Source organism: Rhinoderma darwinii, chromosome 5 (genome assembly GCF_050947455.1).
Source record: "Rhinoderma darwinii isolate aRhiDar2 chromosome 5, aRhiDar2.hap1, whole genome shotgun sequence".
Lineage (NCBI taxonomy): Eukaryota > Metazoa > Chordata > Amphibia > Anura > Rhinodermatidae > Rhinoderma > Rhinoderma darwinii.
The window spans coordinates 292,308,189-292,331,845 of record NC_134691.1 but is presented as its reverse complement, the minus strand read 5'-3'; the positions used below and the strand labels follow the sequence as shown (position 1 = coordinate 292,331,845).

Here is a 23,657-nt window from a genome sequence, read left to right as displayed (position 1 = left end):
CTGAAATTACGGGGATGTTTCCGCCTGAAAACATCCCCGTAATTTCAGCCGTATCGGCATGTGCAGGCGCTTGAACGCCGCGTCCATTACGGACGTAATTGGCGCTGCTATTCATTGGAGTCAATGAATAACGGCTCCAATTACGGCCAAAGAAGTGACAGTCACTTCTTTGACGTGGGCGTCTATTTACGCGCCGTCATTTGACAGCGGCGCGTAAATATACGCTTCGTGTGAATAGACAAACGTCTGCCCATTGCTTTCAATGGGCAGATGTTTGTCAACGCTATTGAGGCGCTATTTTCGGACGTAATTCGGGGGAAAAAACGCCCGAATTACGTCCGTAATTAGTGCGTGTGAACATACCCTTACATCACGGTGTGTATTTACTTGCATAAAATGGCTGTCTGTCTCTAGTTGATGTCATGTTAAAAAAGTTAACAGTGGAAAAAAAAAAAAACCATGACAGAAGAGACAAAAAGGAGAAGAATGTAAGAACTGCTCGTCACATACACTGACAAACAATGAGACGCTGCTGTGGGTAGAAATACTTTATACTTCTCAGTAAAATAATGTTAACCTGTTCTATACCTGGGCAGTGTTACCTGAATGCCAGTGGTCACATGACTGATACCATGTTTAAAGAAGATCTGTCACCAGTTCATTAGTTCCCCATCTCCTAAATAATCTAATAGGCGCTTTGCTGCTAATAACTACAGTGTGATTTGTTTTTTAAAAAAATAAAAAAAAATACATTTATTTGCAAAGTTATGAGCATTTTTCTAAATATGCTAATGTGGCTCTAATAGCCAAATAGGAGGCGACTCTTTCTTTTCACTCTGGGCTTGTAATGTTTTCTGTACGACACTGTCCAATCAGCATACAGCTTCTCCCCCTTCCCTGCCCAGCAACACAGTGTGATCATATAGTATACAGCTTCCATTCCCGACTGTGTATTCAACTGGTGATATCTCCGGTTGTGTCACAGCTAGAACTGCGATCCTGGTGTCTTATGAAAGATTAGAATCTCCTCTTACATATGACAGCAGAACCAGGTGGTTTCTAGGTGGTCCACAGCCAGAGATATGGCTGTTTGAAGTGATCCCCCTTCCCTCCAGTCTCTCACACTGTGTGAAGCAGCTTCATGCTGATTGGACAGCGTCAGACGCTGTGAGGTAGCTGCACCTCAGGAGAATCGCTGCTGTTACCTCCCACTTGTCTAATAAAGCCTCATTTACATATTTTGAAAAAATATCTAAACTTTTAAAATAATAAACGTTTTGGGACACAATTTTCACTAGCATTATCAGCGTGACATTATCAGATTAGCTAGGAGATCTGGCATTACTAAACTAGTGACAGCCTAACCCATTCAGTTATCCTATAGATGCATTACAATGGAGGTGGGCTATACCACGTTTATATTTTAGACAGCGGCAAATCGCATGGTTGTAAGAAATTTATGTGGGAAGAATTTCTAAAACATTAAAAAATAAAGTGTTTGATTTCCAACAAATAAAGGGGTTGTCCAGTTTTTATTTGTTACATTTTTTTTAAAGTATTTCACAATAGAGGTTGCAGGGTGCGTGGCTGGTTAGCTGCAGAAATGACACGTATTTCTGTGTGAAAAGTGTAAAAAAAAAAAAAGAAAAAAAAAAAGAACTGTACCTTACAAAGTGAAGAACATGTATGCATTTTATAATACGGCCTATCATGAGCAGCATCACTTTAAAAAATAAACATTCAAATAAATGTAACATTACTGATAAATCTGCCCCTACAGTTTTGTGGTGCTAAAAAAAACAAAAAAAACACAAACCACTTCTACATATAGATGGTCCCTGCAATGGACTATTCTCCATAAATTAATACAGATGTAGACAGGAGAATCCGACTTACTGTCTTGCGTGTTCCTTATTAGCATACGTTACATTCACTACGGCAGTCTCAGTCTCCGTGTTCACTATGGATGTAAAAAGATTTAATTATTCATTGTATCTCAACATGTAGTAACAACCAGGTGAACACTTTTCTCTTCTTACCTTGTTCACAGTTTTCCACTGTTCCGTATTGTGCCAACAGACTGTCCAATACCTAGAAAGAAAACACAATCGTGTTGAGTGTCTATACAGGTCTTTGTATTCAGGATATATTCATTATTATGCTGACGTGAATTCATTTAATAACAAAAAAAAACAAAAAAATACAAAAAAATCGCTATGCTCCAGTTGTCACCTACATTGATGCCCAATAGTAATAAAAATTATCAGGCATGGCCATTTACGAATCAATGAAAAAAGCATAAAGGAACTAAATGACGACACGTAACCCTAGATATTTACTCCTGCGCAAAAATAGAAATAGGGAAAAATTCAAACAATTCACGCCCTGTAGACACGGGTATAGCAGCAAGCATGCTCTTGGGTATACACGGTACATTACTGACAATTGAGGCCATTGTGGAGTTTAAACACTACCCCATCAAAACACTTCTCACATTCAAAGCATTTTTAGTGTAGCCCACCACAATATATGCTGCCAGGTGGGCAGAGAGCAGATATTACGTTTCCCCTTAAAATGCTGCTTCAAGAATTAGAATGCTGTAACGTCTTTAGGCCTCCAGGGTAATAACCAGAATGACATCCTTCACTGTAGCAAGGAAGGGGGGGGGGGGATGGGGAAATCGCAAAGAGGTCACTAAACCGACTTCTTCAAATTCCACATGCCTCATTTTCATTGGGTAACCAGCAAATGCAGGGTTTTTACTACAATGTGTAAGGCTGCAGCTGGCCTCCGCTCTGAAAATGGAGAACAGGGGAGGAGAGGCGTGAGCCAGATAAAAAGGATATTAAGCCCAGGAATCCCTAAAACCAGAACAAAGCTGTCCCCAGGAGAAAAAAAATAAAACGAAAACGGCAGTCAAATAAACTTAAGGGGTTAATTATTTTTATTTCCAAAATAAGAAATTATCCGGTGTTCCAATGTAAGTAAGGCCCGGTTCATTTCTGTGTTGGAGGCCTCAGTCACAGATCCCGTAGAAAATACCAGAAACAATAGCGCAGCATGCTGCACTATTGTTTCCAGTAAACCCAAGGAGACCCCGATAGGAAACCCATTAAGGGATCGTCGGGTACCGATGGTGTCCGTTCTACAACGGAATTGACACTTCCTGTATTTTCGTTCTGCTACTCTGACAGAGCTGAACAACGAAAAGACCGATGCAGATGTGAACGAGGCCTAACAGTTTGTTTCCGCATAGACACTGACAAACATAACGTCCAAATGCTGCTGTAAGTAGAAATACTTTGATATTCCTGTTAGGGAAATCGAACAGGTGAATACTATTTTATTGAGGAGTATAAAGTACTTACCTACTACCTGGGCAGCGTTAGGCTGGATTTACACATTGCGTATCTGTTGTAGATATAAAAAAGGGCAAAAACTTCTACTCATGCTTCCTCCTGGAAACACTTCTGGCTTTGGCTAAAAAATCTGCAACAAATCCATGGTGTGAATCCAGCCTAATGCCTCGTTCACACAGTGCAGAATTGCTGCAGATTCAAATCCAGGAACAAAATCTGAATAGGAGAGACATAAAGGCAAGCCTTAAAAGGATATGTACACCTTTGAAGACTTTTTTTTTTTTACTAAAACCGTGTATTCGAGTATTTTGCGCAACTTTAGAATTTGTTTTTACCCTGGATACATAAGAGCTGTATCCTGCGCTGAAAGCTGAATCCACCAGGTCAGCGGGAGTGATGGCTTCGGTGGCAGAGGGTCCTACATGTCTGACACCCAGGAACATGATGTTAATCGATCACCGAATCAGTCCCGCTTCAGGTTTCAGCACACGATACAGCTTATATGTATCTAGGATACAAAGAAGCTGCATCTCACAGAGCAAAAATAAATTTAAGAAAAACAAAATTCCAAAGTTACACTAATACACGGTTTTATTTATAAAAAAACAAAAAAACGCACATTCAAAAGGTTTTGATAGCCTTAAAGAGAACCTTTCACTAGCCCATACATGTGCAGCCGAGTGCACCATGTAGGGGTATGTTCACACGCTTAACAAAAAAACGGCTGAAAATACAGAGCTGTTTTCAAGGGAAAACAGCCTTTGATTTTCAGCCATTTTTTTAAGCAACTTGTGTTTTTTGCGGCCATTGTTAGGGTATGTTCACACGGCCTATTTACGGACGTAATTCGGGCGTTTTTGCCCCGAATTACGTCTGAAAATAGCGCTGACAAACATCTGCCCATTGAAAGCAATGGGCAGACGTTTGTCTGTTCACACGAGGCGTATATTTACGCGCCGCTGTCAAATGACGGCGCGTAAATAGACGCCCGCGTAGAAGAAGTGACCTGTCACTTCTTTGGCCGTAATTGGAGCCGCTATTCATTGACTCCAATGAATAGCAGCGCTAATTACGGCCGTAATTGACGCGGCGTTCAAGCGCCTGCACCTGCCGGTACGGCTGAATTTACGGGGATGTTTTCAGGCTGAAACATCCCCGTAATTTCAGCCGTTACGGACCCCCGCCGTGTGAACATACCCTTAGAGCTGTTTTTCAATTAAGTCAATGAAAAACAGCTCCAAAAACGGCTCAAGAAGTGACATGCACTTCTTTTTTACGGGGCGGTTTTTTACACGCCTTTTTTAAAAATGGCCGGGTAAAAACCGCCCCGTGGGAATGGAATGCAGTTTTTCCCATTGAAATCAGTGGGCAAATGTTTGGAGGCGTTCAGCCCCCGCATATTCAGCCGTTTTTTGGGGCGTTTACGGCCCGAAAGACAGCTGAAAATAGCTTGTGTGAACATACCCCAATGGGCAGTGCTGCACAGACCCTGTGTCACTTTAAGCTATGTTTCTAGCCTCATTCGTTTTTTAGATATTGGTGCCGTTATATTTGGCGCCCGATATGTAAATTACCACCTGTACGGTCAATGGAGCGTTACTTTTCTTGGAAAGGGCAAGGCGGTGCGTTATACTTGGCGCTCTCACACTGTCCAATCTGCTACGGAGTGTGTCAGAGCGGCTTATGCTGTGTGATTTCGCGAGATCACAATCTTTTATTCACGGTCTGACCAGAGCTGTGGAGAGGAGTGTGCGTTCATGCATGCACAGCTACGCCGTGGTACAGAAAAGGTGAGTTCGTCTCCTCCTCTTTGGTTCCGTAGTGGCGGCGTCTGAGCTGTGCACGCACGCTCTCCTCTCTCCAGCTCTTGTCAGACAGTGAAAGAAAGACTGATCTCGCGAGAGAGATCACACAGCACAAGCCGCTCTGACACTGCCTGTAGCAGATTGGACAGTGTCTGAGCGCAAAGTATCACAACCCCCTGCCCTTTCCAAGAAAAGAAACGCCCCATTGACAGTACAGGTGGTAATTTACATATTGGGCACCAAATATAATGGCACCGATATCGAAAACACGGAGAAGGTTAGAAACATAGCTTAAAGTGACAAGGTCTGTGCAGCACTGCCTATTACATGGTGCACTCAGCTGCACATGTATGGGCTAGTAAAAGGTTTCCCAGTAAAATCTGCTGAGAAAACGTGCATAAATTGACGTGCGGTGCAGATTTTCAGTGGCTGACCTTGCATTCTTTATGCATTGTATGAACGGCTCAGCCAGCAGCAAGGTGCTTAGCAGTAATCCAGTGCAAAGGTATGCAAGGTTTCAAATGAAATTCCATTATCTGCTGGACTTGAGACATTATAGCACAAAGTGCGAGACAGGGAAATATGGAGGGGGCCCCCAACCTCCATTGCCAAATGAAAGTTTAGAGGGCAGAGCTTTCTGTCCCTCTCTGCAGTGGGTAGAACCTGTAGTTTAGATCTGGATCTATACATATATATCTATATCCAGTGGTCCCCGCCAGTGCTTGTTTACTTTGCTGCAGCGATGACATGCTGTACATTTACATGATTGCTGCAGCCAATCACTGGCCTCAGCAGTGATGCTTGCATGTACGGAACAGGACCACTGTAGACCCGCACCTATCTCTAGAACGAGGCCCCGTAAACCCCGTTCCACTGCTTTAGGTTGTGGCTGAAGCGTGTGATTCCCGACCATGAATTACCAAAACAGTGTAGCTCGCATGCTACGCTGCTTCCGTAACGGCCATTCACTACTATGGGAGTTACGGAAACTGCTGAGCTCAGTGAGCTACTGTTTCCGTAATTCATGGTTAGAAATCACACGCTTCAACCCACTTCACCATCAAAGCAGTAGAACGGGGTTTAGGGGGCTGTGGATATGTCATAAATGTCTCTGAAGAGTTCACGTTGCCCTTAATTTGTTAAACAGTTTCAGAATGGTTCTAAAAGCTCTGTCTTCTAGACACCTTCAGAGCTTAGTCCTTTCCTGTAGAGCTTAGTCCTTTCCTTTCCTTTGCACATTGAGCACAGCTACTTACCTGCAAACGCTGATGCTGCTGCAGAATCAACTGTAGCCTCTGGTGCCGATGTGGCCGACACGATGCAGGACCTTTGAGTGACGTCACAGATCTGCACTGCCAGAAGCTGGGCGTTCTGAAGAGAAGTGGATGATACTTCTCATCAGAACGCCCAGCTAGTAAAAGTAGTAAACACGCCCCGATGTACGCACATAATACACGCCCAGTTGGACTTTTACTTTAAACACGCCCACTTGTACTTTTGCAAGCCTCATTTGCATAAATACGAAAATGGTCATAACTTGGCCAAAAATGCTCGTTTTTTAAAAATAAAAACGTTACTGTTCTCTACATTGCAGCGCCTATCTGCTGCAATAGCAGATAGGGGTTGCAGAATCTGGTGACAGAGCCTCTTTAACATTAGCAATTTGGTGCCAATTTACTGGCAATTACACCATGGCCATATCAGTCATAACTAAAAATGCTCTGTTGTTCGATGTGGCATAACATTACCAGTCTTATTTGAGAGTGGCTCGCGACCTACAGTCATTGGTATAATGGAGTTAATGAGAAAATTCTACTAAACAATTGAGCAAAAATCTTATTCGCCGTAATTCCATAAAACGGCATGTTTTGTACGTGGGCATAGTGCTTACTGCAAACTTACCACCTTGTGCCAACACAAAAGCTTTAGTTTCCACGTCAGATAAAAAAGATCAAAACCAGTGCGCACACAGTAGTAGGGATATAAATAGCAACACCAATCGTAGAATACTGGAAGCAATAACTATGCATGGCAGCTCCTGCCAATAAACAAATCATCTCCACCCAATTCCCTTCAGCATAGAAGGGGTGTGAAAAACAAAAACCTACAAATGTGTTCCTTCATTCACACACTGATCGGTCTAATCTTTCTATGCAGTTTACATCTAGGACATGTTCCTGTAAAGAAACAATTGCCTATCGGACACACAGAGCTGGACTTTGGCTTAAAGAGAATGTATGAGATTTTTGTTTTTAATAATTAAAACCAGATCATAAAAACAACCCTTTTCTAATCTGCTTTCATTTTTTGATTGTATCTTTTATTCTATTTTGCGTACATGATTTTAGGGGCAGTTATTTGGCCTGAGCTACACGGGGACCTATTGACTTCTATGGGAGTGTTTTTCATGCATGTTTCGTGACCTGTGTAGAGGTCATTGTGCAGGGAGGGGGAGGGGAGGAGCGGTGTCCATTACCTATTGTCAATGGTGGATCCCGTGTTTGCTATATATAGGTGTTATCCTGCCTGTGATAATGACATGAATGCTGAGAAGTGATCTCTACAGAACAGGAAATGTCAGTCTATTGTGAAGCTCAGTGGCCAGAGTGAAAACTGCACAACTTTAGGATTATTTTTATTTATTTTTATTTTTTATTTTTTTTTAACATAGATCGTGACGTAGACAAAAAGAAAAACCCATCACTAAAAATTCTTTAAAAATATGTTTAACAAAAACTTGATTTCAACAGTAGGTCTTTTTCTGATGCCACATTGCCTTGAAACACTTTCTGTCCATGCTGAACACCGCTAAGACACACCACTAAGCCCCAGAGGAAGAGGAGATTCTGGAGCATTCCATCTGGCCATGTGTTGTGAACACTCGGAAGTATTAGCAGCATCTGCAGGATTTCCACACCCTGAATTGTTTAACGTGATCTTTTGTATAACACAGAAATGCAAGTTTACAACAGCCATTTTCTTTTCCTGATCTGCTATAATTTGTGGTGAAGGGGAGGAATCCTGATAACTTTTCAAACATTGGTTTCATCCTATTTAAAAGATGCATGACTTTAATGGGCATTTCAAGAAAAAAAAAAAATCGGCTCATATATGGCATGTACAAAAGATTATTATTTGTTCTAGATAGTACTCGCAGTCCTGATAAACGTGATAAGAGACAAGTTTATACATGGAACTGCCTAAACCCTGATGAACTACTTTGCAAATTCTACTAGTGGTAAATACAGAGCGCCTAAAATTCCATCTAGTCTCATTTAAAAATGAAAAAAAAATAAAAAAATATGTACACGCAGTGCAACAAACCATGCATCTTAGGCCTCGCCTCGTTCACATCTGCATTGTGCCTTCCGTTCTAGTGAATCCATCAGAGGACCACAAGAACGGAAATAAATGCTGGTCAAAAAAACATTGATTTCAATGGGTTTGGTTTTTGCATCGGTTGTGCTCAGTTAGGCGCCGTTCATGAGGTTTTCGTTTTTTTGACTGAAGCAATAGCGTAGTCTGCTGCGCTATTGTTTGTCAAAAATGACGGAAATCTGACAGAAAGGACCTTTCCATTTTTTTTTTTTTTTTTTTTAAATTAAAGTCAATGCCATCCGTTTGAATCAGTTATGAATTACGTTTAACGGATCACTTTTTTCCGCACATGCGCAGACTAAGGCCTCATGCACACGGCCGTGCCCGTAATCATGGCCCATTTTTAGCCTGTGCTCCCATACAATATGGGATCACGGTCCGTAAAACGCAAAAGATGAGACATGTTCTATCTTTTGCAGTATAGTTCTACGGAACGGACACCTATGGACCTAAGAACTGAATGGGTCTGTAATTGCAAACTCTATTACGGTCCGCAATTACGGAGATTTTTTACGGTTGTGTGCATGGGGCCTAAAAATGGAAGCAAGAGAGATGCAAAGATAAAAAATAGATCCGTTAAGAACAGAGTTTAAGACAAACGGAAAGAAAAAAAAAAGCGTCAGCATTTTAAAGGGTGCAGTAAACGGATGCGTTAAAAAAATTTTTTTTCCTTACGTTGCATTCAGTCTGGCATCCGTCCTCAGTCTTTTTTACATTTCAACGGATCTGCCAAAACGGACGCCACAACGCAGATGTGAACGAAGCCTTACATAAAGTTTACAAACAAGTTGGGCTATTGTATTCTAAGACAATCGTGCACACAAGTATCCAAATAACCAATGCCAGAGAAAAGGCCATAAGCAAACAGTACGTTGTGTAGCAAAATAAATAGACTGATGTGCTAAGCTGTAGTTCGATGAAGCACTGTGTGTAAGGGCCTGTTCACATCCCCTTTGCCCTTCCGCTGAGGGATTCCGTCGGGTTAACCCCTCAGCAGAAAGGCACACGGAAACCTCAGCTTCAGTTTCCCTCATCATTGAACGTCGTGACAGGGTTCCGTCGTCTTGACGGAATCAATAGCACATTCGACTAATAACGGAACCCTGTCAACGGTGGCAGACGGAAACCATTAGCTAGGTTTCCGTCACCATTGAGTTCAATGGTGAGAGAAACGGAAACTGGGGTTTCCGTTTGTCTTTCCGTTGAGGTGTTAACCCGACGGAAACCTCTCGACGGACGGGCAACAGTGATGTGAACATTACCTAATTGGAGTAGCTTTTTTTTTTTTTTATTGTGCTGTAGTAAGATTTCATATTTTAACACTTACCATTTCCATTATCTTCTAAGGCCACATGCACACGACCGTAGCCATGTGCACGGGCGTGATTTTCGGGTCAGCCGCAAGCAAATCACGGCCCGGACCGCAGAAGACGGCCGTAATAAGACATGTCCATTCTTTCCGCGGTGTGGGCTCCCGTGCCATGCACAGACCGTAAAAACTACGGTCGTGTGCATGGCCCCATAGAAATGAATGGGGCCGCAATTCTCCCATGGATTTTCGGCGGAATTGCGGCCGGAAAAGCACGTTCGTGTGCATGGGGCCTAAGGGGTGATACTGTGGCTTATACCGCCAAGTACTACGTATGCGGTATCTTCACGTCACAATCAGTCAATCCCACTAGATGTGCATGTTAACCTCTTGAGGACACAGCCTGTTTTGGCCTTGTGGACACAGACGATTTTATCAAATCTGACATGTGTCACTTTATGTGGTAATAACTCCGGAATGCTGTTACCTATCCAAGCGATTCGGAGATTGTTTTCTCGTGACATATTGTACTTTGTTAGTGAAAAAATTTGGTCGATAAATTCAATATTTGTGAAAAACTTCCAACTTTAGTGAAAGTTTTTCGAAATTTAAATGTATTTGCTTGGAAAACAGATCGTAATACCACACAAAATAGTTACTAGTTAACATCCCCCATATGTCTACTTTATGTTTGCATCGGTTTTTTCCCACGTCCTTTTATTTTTCTAGGGCGTTACAAGGCTTAGAACTTCTCAATTTCTCATATTTTCAAGAAAGTTTCAAAAGGCTATTTTTTTAGGGACCAGTTCAATTCTGAAGTGGCTTTGAGGGCCTTCTATATTAGAAAGTCCCCATAAATCACCCCATTTTGAAAACTGCACCCCTCAAAGTTTTTAAAAACCACATTCCTAAAGTATTTTAACCCTTTAGGCGTTTCACAGGAATTAAGGCAAGGTAGAGGTGAAATTTACCCAATTTTTTTTTGCCGAAATTCATTTGTAATAAAAAAAATTCTGTAACAGAAGGTTTTACCAGAGAAACGCAACTGAATATTTATTGCCCAGATTCTGCAGTTTTTAGAAATATCCAACATGTGGCCTTAGTGTCCTAATGGACTGAAGCACCAGCCTCAGAATCAAAGGAGCACCTAGTGGATATTGGGGCATCCTTTTTCTAGAAATATATTTTAGGCACCATGTCGGGTTTGAAGAGGTCTTGTGGTACCTAAACAGTCGAAACCCCCCAAAAGTAGCATTTTGACCTCACAGGTTTTTTGGCAGAATTTAATGGAATTAGTCTGTGAAGATGAAAATCACCTTTTTTTTCCTGTGGAAACGTAAAAATGAAAAAAATGCTATAAGGAATAAAGGAGAAAAAGACCAACATTTGTAAAGCAATTGTTCCCGATTATGGCAATACCCCATGTGGTAATTATACTGCTGTTTGGTCCCACCGCAGGGCTCAGAAAGGAAAGAGCGCTTTTTGGATTTTGGAGCGCAGATTTTGCTGGATTGGTTTTCAGTGCCATGTCGGGTTTGCAACGCCCCGGAGGAACCAAAACAGTGGAAACCCCCCAAAAGTGACCCTATTTTGGAAACTACACCCCTCAAGGAATATTTCTAGGGGTATTGTGAGCATTTTGACCCCACAGGTTTTTTGTAGAATTTAGTGGAATTAGGCTGTGAAAATTAATATCAATATTTTTGTCTACTAAAATGTTACATTTTTTAATTTTCACAAGGGATAAAAGAGGAAAAGCACCCCAGCATTGGATAAGCAATTTCTCCCGATTACGGCAATACCCCATATGTGGTCATAAATCTTTTATTATTTGAAATTAATTAACCCTTTCAGGACTGATCCTTTTTTTCTTTTTCATTTTAGTTTTTTCACTCCCTGCCTTCCAAGAGCCATAATTTTTTTTTACTTTTTCCATCAATAGAGGGGTGTGAGGGCTTATATTTTGCAGGAAGAGTAGTAGTTTCTATTAACACCATTTAAAATACCATAAAATGTACTGGGCAACTGGGAAAAAGTAATTTGCGGGCTGAAATTGGAAAAAACGTATTCCTCAATTGTTTTTGGGGTTTTGTTTTTAAGTCTTTCACCGTGCGGTAAAAACGACAACTTTAGTTTTATTCTGCGTCTCAATAAGATTATGGTGATACCAAATTTATAGTTTATTTTTCATATTTTACTACTTTTACAAAAGAAAATACTTTTTAATTATTTGTTTTGTATCATCACATTCTGACATCCAGAACTTTTTTATTTTTTGGTCGATTGAGTGGTGTGAGGGCTTATTTGTGGCGGGACGAGCTGTAGCTTTTATTGGTACATACATCTTCCTGATCACTTTTTATTACATCTTTCTTAGAGCTAAGGTGACCAAAAAATGTTGGCATTTTAAATTCTTTATTTCTTACAGCGTTCACTGTGCGCAATAAATTACAATTTACTTTATTCTGCGGGTCGGTACGATTACGGCGATACCATACGTATATAGTTTTTTTTAACGTTTTGCAGCGTTTGCACAATAAAATTATGTTTCAATAAAATAATTTCTTTTCTGAGACACCCTATTCGGAGCCGTAACTTTTTTATTTTTTAGTCAAAAAAGCTGTGGGAGGTCTTGTTTTTTGCGGGACGGGTTGTAGTTTTTATTGGTACTATTTTTGGGTAAATGCAACTTTTTGTTCACTTTTTATTCTATATCTTGGGAGGGGTGGTGACCAAAAAATAGCGATGCTTGACATAGTTTTCCATTTATTTTGTTTGCCGAGTTCAACGTACGGAAAAAATAACAGTTTCATAGGTTGGGTCATTACAAACACCGATACCAAATATGTGTATTTTTTTCCTATAATAAAGGACTTATTATAGGGAAACAAAAACTTTTATTTTGACAGTTTTATAAAACATTTTTATTAACTTTTTACACTTTTTTTTTTTTACCTGCAGCTCTGATCGCTGCTAGAATACATTACACTACCTAGGTAGTGTAATGTATTCCAACTGTCAGTGTGAAGTCACAGTCACTAACAGTAAGTCTACGAGGACCAGCCAGAGGCTGGTCCTCATAGGCTTCCATACATGGCAGACGCAGAGGCCGTTGCCTGGCCTACGGATGCCTTCACAAGCATCAGCAACCCCCACAATTGCATGGGGGCTGCGGATGTGCTACAAACCACCTTAATGTGGCGATCGCAATCGACCACCTCATTTAACAGGTTAATTGCCAAAATCAGCGGCGATGAGCCGCTGATCGGCAACACTGGCGTGTCAGCTGTCGGGGACAGCAGACCTCCCAGTTCCCGATGCACACGTCGCCGACAGTTTGCATCGGGAACAACACAGTGACTTCCTGTCACTCTGACAGGAAGCCTATGAGGACCAGCCAAATGTTGGTCCTGATGGGCTTCCATCCATGGCAGACACAGAGGCCATTGTTTGGCTTCCGTTTGCCATGCTAACTATTGTCAAACTCCGCGATTTCGGACCGGGGTCTGCCAATATGCTAGAAACCAGTAAAATTCGGGGATTGCAACCGATCGCCGAATTTAAGAGGTTAATTCGCCGAAATCAGCGGCAAAGGACCGCTGGCCGGCAAGAGTGGGATGTCAGCTGTCGGCGACAGCTGTCCTCCCGGTTCCCCGTGCACACGGTCGCCGACTGTGTGCACCGGAAACAACGCCGTAACTATACGTCCTCGTGCGTGAAGTAACCTCCCGCAACGAGGTATAGTTACTTACTCGTGCGGGTAGGGGTTAAAGAACGTTTTAACTGGTGCATAACTCACTTTCTAAACGACCCACAAACATGAACAGCTCACATAAGTGTTAGGATTCTTCAATATTGAGTCATAAACAAGAACATTTTGATCTGTGTGTAGAACACAGGCTGTGTGGACTCCTCTCTTATAGGGCTAAAACCCTCAGTGCGACGGGAACTGAAAAGGTGTAGGGGACACTAGCAGTTCAGAAAGTAAACTAAAGGAATCATTTAGGTGACACCACACAATAAAAATAGATAGGAAGAGGGGGAAGGGGGATAAATCTTCAGCTGTTCCACAGCAATCTCTCATTATCCAGTTCTCTCATGTAATCTGAGGGGAACCACGCCAAGTTGGTAAGGCTGCAATTCAGAGAGGGCAACTGAAAAGAAGAGTTTATTTGTTTTCTGTCTCACTTGTGCCGAGTTGCAGAATTTGTGAACGCTCAAGCTTTCATTGCTTGTTGTGGCACAGATGTCGTTCTGAACTAGCGTTTCATTCATAAAACGAGAATGCTGGCTGCTTGCTCAAGTCAAAAGAAGGAAGAGGAGAAAACAAAATTGCAAAAAAATTGCACCATTCATAGAGTTTGAATGCTTTTAAACACTTAGGCAGTGTCCATTACGGCTGAAATCACGGAGCTGTTTTCAGGAGAAAACAGCTCCTGAATTTCAGACGTAAAGGCAAGTGCAGGCATTTTTCGCAGTGTCCATTACGGACGTAATTGGAGCTGTTTTTCTATGGAGTCAATGGAAAACGGCTCCAATTACGTCCCAAGTAGTGACAGGTACTTCTTTGACGCGGGCGTCTTTTACACACCGTCTGACAGTAGCGCGTAAAAAAAATGACCGTCGGCACAGAACATCGTAAAGCCCATTCAAATGAATGGGCAGATAATTGCCGGCGCATTGGAGCCGTATTTTCGGACGTAATGCGAGGTTAAAACGCCCAAATTACGTCCGTAAATAGGGTGTGTGAACCCAGCCTTATAGTAGTGGCTGCAAAACTTTGATGTGGTAACACACATCTATGAACACACCTGCCACGTGACAAATGTTTTGACACAAATGGTAAAATCTTAATAAATGCCCTCAAATAGTTAGATTTTTCCAAGAAATTTTTAAAGGCCAAGTACAGCTTTGAAAAACTTTCTTTATACAAATGTGACTTTGGTGCAACTTTGGAATTACTTTTTATTAAAAATAATTTTTACTTTGAGATGCAGCTGCTTTGTATTCTGTATACAGAGCAGCTGTATTTTGTGCGGAGACCTGAATCCATAAGGTCAGCGGCACTGCCGGGTTCAGCGACAGCGGGTCCTGCGTTTCCGACACACAGGATCTACCTGTTACCGATCACATTCAAGTTATGAACTTAGCTGTGATCAATAACCGCTCGATTCTGCATGTCAGATACGCAGATCCCTCTGTCACTCAACCCATCAGTGCCACTGATTGACGGATTCAGGTCTCAGCACACGATACAGCTGCTCTGTATACAGAATACAAAGCAGCTGTATCTCAAAAAGGTAAAGTTAATTTTTAAATAAAATGTAATTACAAAGTTGCACCAATCACACGGATACATATTTGTATTTTTTTTTAAAAACTAACCCATTTCCAAAGCTGTAGATAAGATTTGTTTTTAAAGTCTAAGATTAGATTACATGACAAAAAATTAGCTAAATCCTTTAAGCGCAGTATGATCCATCAAAGCTTTATAAGGGGGACTGACAAAATGTTCCCACATTTTCTGCACATTTGCTGCAGCCAGATGTTCATTTAAACTCTATATGGAAATATTGCGGCAAAAAACACAACATGTGAACACACCCTCAGGCTGGAATCACACATGCGGTTTTTGAGCCAAACATAGGAAAAGCATTAACCCCTTAAGGACGCAGCCTAGTTTGGGCCTTAAGGCTCAGAGCCCATTTTTCAAATCTGACATATTTCACTTTATGTGGTAATAACGTCGGAATGCTTAAACCTATCCAAGCGATTCCGAGACTGTTTTCTCGTGACACTTTGGGCTTCATGTTCGTGGTAAAATTTGGTCGATATATTCAGTCTTTATTTGAGAAAAATTGCAAAATTTAGAGAAAATTTAGAAAAAATAGCATTTTTCAGAATTTAAATGCATCTGCTTGAAAAACAGACGGTTATACCACCCACAATAGTCACTAGTTCACATTTCCCATATGTCTACTTTAGATTGGCATCGTTTTTAGAACATTATTTTATTTTTCTTGGACGTTACAAGGCTTAGAACATAAACAGCAATTTCTCATATTTTTAAGAAAATTTCAAAAGCCTTTTTTTTAAGGTACCTGTTCAGTTCTGAAGTGGTTTTGAGGGGCCTATGTATTAGAAACCCCCATAAAGCACCCCATTTTAAAAACTAGACCCCTCAAAGTATTCAAAACAGCATTTAGAAAGTTTTTTAACCCTTCAGGCATTTCACAGGAATTAAAGCAAAGTGGAGGTGAAATTTGCAAATTTCGTTTTTATTTCTGAATTTCAATTTTATTCTATTTTTTTTTCTGTAACAAAGAAGGTTTTACCAGAGAAACACAACTAAATATGTATTGTCCAGATTCTTCAGTTTTTAGAAATGTCCCACATGTGGCTCTAGTGCGCTCGTGGAATAAAACACAAGCCCCAGAAGCAAAGAAGCACCTAGTGCATTTTGGTGGTGCTTTTTTATTAGCATATATTTTAGGCAGCATGCCAGGTTTGGAGAGGTGTTGAGGTGCCAAAACAGTAGGAATCCCCCAAAACTGACCCCATTTTGGAAACTGCACCCCTCAAGGAATTAATTTATGGTTATTGTTACCATTTTGACCCCGTAGTTTTTTCACAGCGCGTATTTGAATTGGGCTGTGAAATTAAAAGAATGACAATTTTTCCAATAAGATGTCATTTTTGATCAGAATTTCTTATTTTCACAGGGAACAAAATGCCCCATTTTGTTGCCCAATTTGTCCTGAGAGCGGCAATACCCCATTTGTGGTGATAAACTGCTGTTTGGGCCCATGGGAGGCCTCAGAAGGAAAGGAGCGCTATGTGTTTGTTGGAGTCCAGATTTTGCTGGATTGGTTTTCGGGTGCCATGTCGCATTTGCAGAGCCTCAGAGGTATCAAAGCAATGGAAACCCACCAAAAGTGACCCCATTTTGGAAACAAAACCCCTCAAGGAATTTATTTATGGGTGTTGTGACCATTTAGACCCCACAGTTTTTTCACAGAACTTATTTGAATTGGGCTGTGAATTTAAAAAGAAAAACTTTTTTCCAATAAGATGTAGTTTTGGCTCAAAATGTCTTATTTTCACAACGAATAAAATACCCCATTTTGTTGCCCAATTTGTCCTGAGTGTGGCAATACCTTATTTGTGGTGATAAACTGCCGTTTGGGCCCATGGGAGGGCTCAGAAGGAAAGGACCACCATGTGGCCTACTGGGAATTTTCTGGTGCTAAGTCGTGTGTGCAGAAGCCCCTGAGGTATCAGTACAGTTGAAACCCCCGAGAAGTGACCCCGTTTTAAAAACGACACCCCTTAAGGAATTCATCTAGAGGTGTAGTGAGCATTTTGACCCCACAGGTATTGTGTAAAAGATAATGCGCAGCAGATGGTGCAGAGTGAGATTTGCAATTTTCTATATATATGCCATGTCAGTGTCCGATATATTGTGCCCAGCATGTGCCACCGGAGACATACACCCCATAAACTGTAATGTGGGCTCTCCCGGGTACGGCAATACCCTACATGTGGCTGTTATCAGCTGCCTGGGCACACAGCAGGGCTCAGAGGGGAAAGATGAGGAGGGGTAAGCTGTGCGAAGTGGATCAGAGCGAGTAAAACTGGGGTAAATGAAAAATAAAGGGATGGATGATAAATTTGAAAACACTCTTTCATACAGAGCTCTGGTTTTTCGGGACACGCGTCACATTGATATATTGTGTCCTCCCTTATAGCAGACTCTGCACCTCTTTTGACTTTCCCTTCTTGCCAGTTTGGGGAACTTCTCCTAAAAAGTGTTGCCCTGGTACGATGCCTGTGGCCCCGCTTCCAGAAGTATTGTAAGGCTTCAGGACTTGATCTGACAAGTCCACCCCTCCCATGTACCTATTGTAGTCCAGGATGCAGTCTAGTTTGGGGGTCCCTGTACTGCTACCTCGTACAGGTACATGGGTACTGGTGTGGCATCTCCCTGGTCTTGTACTTGACACACAATATGTTGCTGCTAGATTGTGCCCTGCTCTCACCCCTTCTGAGTGTTTGCCCAAGCAGAGTCATAGGGAGGCCTCTCAGGTTTCTTCTAGCAGTGCCGCATGCCGCAGGACTTCTGGAAGCGAGGCAGTTGAAGAGTGGGACGCTGGTATAAAAATTATCCAGGTAGAGGTGGTAACCCTGGTCCAGCAGTGGGTGCACCAAATCCCACACAATTTTTGTATTAACTCCCAGTAAGGGGGGGCATTCTGGGGGCTGAGAACTGGTGTCCTTCCCTTCATATATCCTAAATTTGTAGGTATACCCGGATGCACTCTCGCACAGCTTATACATCTTCACGCCATACCTTGCCCTCTTACCCGGCAGGTACTCGCGGAATTGAAGCCTCCCTTTCAAATGTACCAGGGATTCATCTATAGAAATACACTTCTCGGGGGTGAATGCTGGGAAAACCGGGCACTGGAACGGTCTAATAGGGGTCTCCGTTTATACAAACGGTCAAAACTGGGGTCATCTCGGGGTGGGCACGGCTCATTATCAGTATAATGTAAGAAGCGAAGTATTGCCTCATTTTTATTTTATTTTTTAGTTTCCAGCTCAGTTCTGAAGTTGCTTTGAGGGGCCCATATATTAGACACCCTTATCAAACACCCCATTTCAGAAACTAGACCCCTCAAAGTATTCACAACAGCATTTAAAAAGTTTATTAACCCTTTAGGCGTTTCACAGGAATTTAGAGCAAAGTAGAGGTGACATTTAATTAATTTAATTTAATTTAATTTATTAGGCACCATGTCCGGTTTGAAGGTCTTGTGGTGCTAAAACAGTGGAAACCCCCCAAAAGTGACCCCTTTTTGGAAACTAGACCCCTTGAGGAATCCATTGTAGTTTTCTTGGGTGCATGCGGCTTTTTGATCAGTTTTTATTCTATTTTTAGGTGGCGTGGTGACTAAAAAAACAGCAATTTTACTATTGTTTTTTATTCAATTTTTTTTACAGCGTTCACCGTGCGCTATTAATGACTTATTCACTTTATTCTGCGGGGCGATACGATTACGGTGATACCAGATGTTTATAGTTTTTTTTTTATGTCTTATGGCGTTTGCACAATAAAATACATTTTGTAAAATATAATTTATTTTTTGTGTTACCTTATTCTAAGAGCCAGAACTGTTTTATTTTTCCATCAGGAAAGCCGTGCGAGGACTTATTTTTTGCGTAACGAACTGTAGTTTCGATCAGGACCATTTTTAGGTACATGCGATTTTTTGATCTCTTTTTATTCCATTTGTTGGGAGGTGAAGTGACCAAACAATTGTGATTGTGGTACGGTTTATTATTTTCTCTTACGGCGTTCACCGCGCGGGATAAATAACGACATCGTTTTGTAGTTCAGGACGTTACGGACGCGGCGATACCAATTATGTATAGTTTATTTATATATTTTTATTAATAATAAAGAACTGATAAGGGAAAAAGGGGGATTTTTACTTTTATTACTTTTAAATCTTTTATTTTCTTATTTTTACACAACTTTTTTACACTTTTTTTACTTTGTCCCACTAGGGGACATGAGGGCAGGAGGCTCTGATCGCTATTCTAATACACTGCACTACATGCGTAGTGCAGTGTATTAGAGCTGTCAGCTGTTCGCTGACAGCAAGAATAGTGGGTCCTGATTTTGTCGGGACCCACTAGGCTTCCGTCGATGGCGTAGCCAGAGTCCATTGTTAGGATTCTGGTTGCCATAGTAGCCATCACGGCCCGCTATCGTGTAGCAGGCCGGCGATGGCAGCTTAACCCCTAAGAAGCCGCGATCGCTATTGAACGCGGCTTCTAAGGGGTTAATCGGCGGGGACCACCGCGATCGGTCCCTGCACACTAAGCTGTGATAGCCTGCTGTCGGAAACAGCAGGTATCACAGCTCAGACACGCGCCGGGGAAAGATGGCGCCGTGTTTACTCAGGTCAGTAATAGTACTGACCTGAGCGCGAACGTTCTACTTAGCAGGACGTACCATTACTGACCTGAGCGCGAAGGGGTTAAAGGAAGGTCTCCTTTTTTGTATCCATCCTTGTGGTTGGCAGAAAATACCGCCACAAAACTTCAAGGGATTTCAGCTTCATGGTTTGCCCTGGTTGATGCGGCAACACAGAGCTCCAAGGTTAGGATGAGGGGCAGGCAAAGTCGGTGCTATTGACTGTGGGGGATGCAATTAAAGGGGTTGTCAGTTTTTTTGAATTTGTTACATTTATTTATAGAAGGAAATCAGCTTTGTAATATACGTGTATCAGAATTACGATTGACATACATTTCTAACAGTGCAATAGTCTGTTTAAAAAAAAAAATAATGGTATAACCAATGTAAAGCCTACAGTAATGCATCCACAGGATAAACTTATTGGACTAAGGTTTTTTTTTTTCTTATTTTTCATTTACCAGTGTCATTATCTACAGGGGGTCTCCTTCTACAAGAGGCTCTATGGGGGGGCACAGTATGTGTGGGATAGTGTATGATGCTTTTATAATAATCAGGTACACAGTGAATGGTGCCATTATATTTAGGGGTATAGTGTGTGGCACCATGGAGAATTTATCTTCATTTAAAGGTGCGAAAAGGTTTGAAAAAGTGAGAAGCTGAAGACATCTGAGCTGCAAACTGCAGAAATAGGCCATGGCCGGGAGAACTATTCAGGAGGTCTGGACCGGATGGATAAGAAAACTCCAATCTGACAAGATGTCACCTTTGAGTCACTCAATGTAAATGTTTATTCGGCCTCTAATCAGCATTGTAGTAACCGTGTGATCTGCAAAGAGATGGGTGGTGTGACTTTTTTTCTTTTTTTTTGGTGAAACAGCAACTTCCAGCATATCCTTACCATTGTTCAGGCCATGCTGGGAGTTGGTTTTACGCTGTACAACCCCATACAGCATGGGTTACACTGAATTTGCAAATGATCTCTGTACTGAGCTGTATGTGTGCTGGTGCTGTATATACGTACTGAGCTTTGTTCTGGTGCTGTAATTTTATAGCATATATTTCGAACAAAATTGCAGGACAGATGCAATTGTTGCAATTCATGGTCTATTTAATGGGAACCGGTCAGGTAGTTTTAACCCCTTGAGTCGCCACCATGCGGTAATATGTGACCTGACAATATAACCAAACATTCCTCTGCATGTTCTTTTCAGATGCAGCTAAATCTGTAAAGCCAACTTTTCAAAAAACCACACAATATATGCTAATTACTCTTTAAAGGGTCATGGGTCGGTACCGCTATCTTAAAGAGTCACATGGTCCGGCTTCCCAACCCAACTTTCCATACTAGGTTTGACATCTTCCTGGCTGTTCTACATCCCTACCAGTATCCTCCAGCTTTCTCGAATGTGCCATATGCCGATGTACTCCGCAACAGCGCATTCGCAAAAGTAGGAGGAGGCTGGTAGTGATGTAGAACAGCCAGGAGGATGTCAATCAAGATCTGGGGGACGCGATTTCAATGAATCGGCCCTGAGAACATGTCCACATCCCCTAGAGAGACAGGTAGACATATTATACATAACTGACAGACATGGTATATAAGCAAATACACACAACTAAGTGGTCTGTAAGGTAATGTGTGTGCGTGTGCGTTCAAGAGACCGGGCCTACTGAAATGGTATAACAAAAAGGTATGTGAGCAGAATTTCTAATACATGTATTATAAAAGTGTAAGTTTACTATTCAATAAATAAAAAAGGAAACAACCCCTTAAATAAAAAAAACTGTTCTATTACATTTTTGAGGGTCCAAGCGTAGGGGTGCATTCGGAAACGGATACCATTGGCACCAAAAAAACCATATATAAACTTAAAGTGGTATTCTCAACTTAGACATTTATGGCATATCCAGCGAATATGCCATAAAAGGTATGATAGATGCCAGTCCCAGCTCTGGGTCCCCCACCTTTACCGAAAACAAGGGTCCCCCGACCAGTTTCACCAAGGGAGGCAGCCGCTGCCTGCAGATTCCAGACGTAAACCGCACATGCGCTCGGCTCGCTCCATTCTGTTCTATGGGAGTTATGCAGCACTTGCTCTGCGGTTTTCGTAAGTTGAGAATACCCCTTACAGTACTATTAAGTAGTGATCTACAAAACGTTTTAGAAAGGTCTCTCGAAAAATTTATGAATAAAAAAGTAGTCCCAGCAATCATCCCACAAACAACAACATTTGAATATGGTTTGTATGTTCTCTCCATGTTCACTTAACCCTTTCAAGACCGAGCTCATTTTGACCTTCATGACCAGCCCCATTTTCTCAAATCTGACATGTGTCAATTTATGTGTTAATAACTCTGGAATGCTTTTGCCTATCCAAGCGATTTGGAGATTGTTTTCTCGTGACATATTGTACTTTATGTTAGTGGAAAAATTTGGTCAATAAATTCATTGCTTATTTGTGAAAAACACCAAAATGTAGAGAAAATTTGCAAAAATTATGATTTTTCTCATTTTAAATGTATCTGCTTGTAAAACAGATCGTAATACCACACAAAATAGTTACTATTTTATATATTCCATATGTCTACTTTATATTTGCATAGTTTTTTGAACATTATTTTATTTTTCTAGGACGTTACAACGTTTAGAACTTTAGCAGCAATTTCTCACATTTTCAAGAAAATTTCACAAGGCTATTTTTACAGGGACCAGTTCAGTTCTGAAGTGGCTTTGAGGGCCTTATGTACTAGATAGACCCCATAAATCACCCCATATTAAAAACTGCACCCCTCAAAGTATTCAAAATAGCATTCAGAAAGTTTCTTAACCCATTAGGCGCTTCACAGGAATTAAAGCAAAGTAGAGGTGAAATTTACAAATTTTTTTTTTTTTGCTGAAATTCATTTGTAATACATTTTTTTCTGTAACACAGAAGGTTTTACCCGAGAAATGCAACTCAATATTTATTTCCCAGATTCTGCAGTTTTTAGAAATATCCCACACGTGGCTCTAGTGTGATAATGGACTGAAACACAGGCCTCAGAAGCAAAGTAGCACCTAGTGGATTTTGGGGTCTCCTTTTTTTAGAATATATTTTAGGCACCATGTCAGGTTTGAAGAGGTCTTGTGGTACCTAAACAGTGGAAATCCCCCAAAAGTGAGACGGTTTTGGAAACTACACACCTCAAGGAATTTATCTAGGGGTACAATTAGCATCTTGACTCCACAGGTATTTTGCTATATTTATTAGAGTTTGTCTGTGAAAGTGAAAATCTACTTTTTTTCTGAAAAAATATTTTAAAAAAAATAATATTTGCAAGGAATAAAGATTAAACAGCACCCCAGAACTTGTAAAGCTACTTCTCCCGATTACGCCAATACCCCATATGTGGTACCAAACTGCTGTTTGGACCCACGGCAGAGCTCAGAAGGGAAGGAGCGCCATTTGGATTTTGAAGCGCAGATTTTGCTGGATTGGTTTTCAGTGCCATGTCGCGTTTGCAACGCCCTGGAGGGAGCAAAACAGTGGAATCCCCCCAAAACTGACCCCATTTTGAAGACTACACCCCTCAAGGAATTGTTCTAGGGGTATAGTTAGCATTTTGACCCCACAGTTTTTTTGCTGAATTTAGTGGAATTAGGCCGTGAAAATGAAAATCTACCTTTTTCTGAAAAAACATAGAAATGTTTAATTTTTACAATGAATAAAGGAGAAAAATTACCCCAAAATTTGTAAAGCAATTTGTCCTGATTACAGCAATACGCCATATGTGGTAATAAACTGCTGTTTGGATCCACGGCAGGACTCAGGAGGGAAGGT

The 23,657-nt window shown here is 41.3% G+C and overlaps 1 protein-coding gene across 1 annotated transcript in view; it reads right to left on the bottom strand.

Moving 5' to 3' along the window:
- Positions 1–23,657, bottom strand: part of IGF2BP3 (insulin like growth factor 2 mRNA binding protein 3) — a 119,923-nt gene that overhangs the window by 19,709 nt on the left and 76,557 nt on the right. Inside the window, exons 4-5 of the mRNA XM_075828658.1 lie at positions 2,040–2,091; positions 1,897–1,960 (exon numbers count right to left, since the gene is read on the bottom strand). Of these exons, the coding sequence (XP_075684773.1) occupies positions 1,897–1,960; positions 2,040–2,091 (116 nt within the window). The remainder of the gene's footprint in view (positions 1–1,896; positions 1,961–2,039; positions 2,092–23,657) is intronic.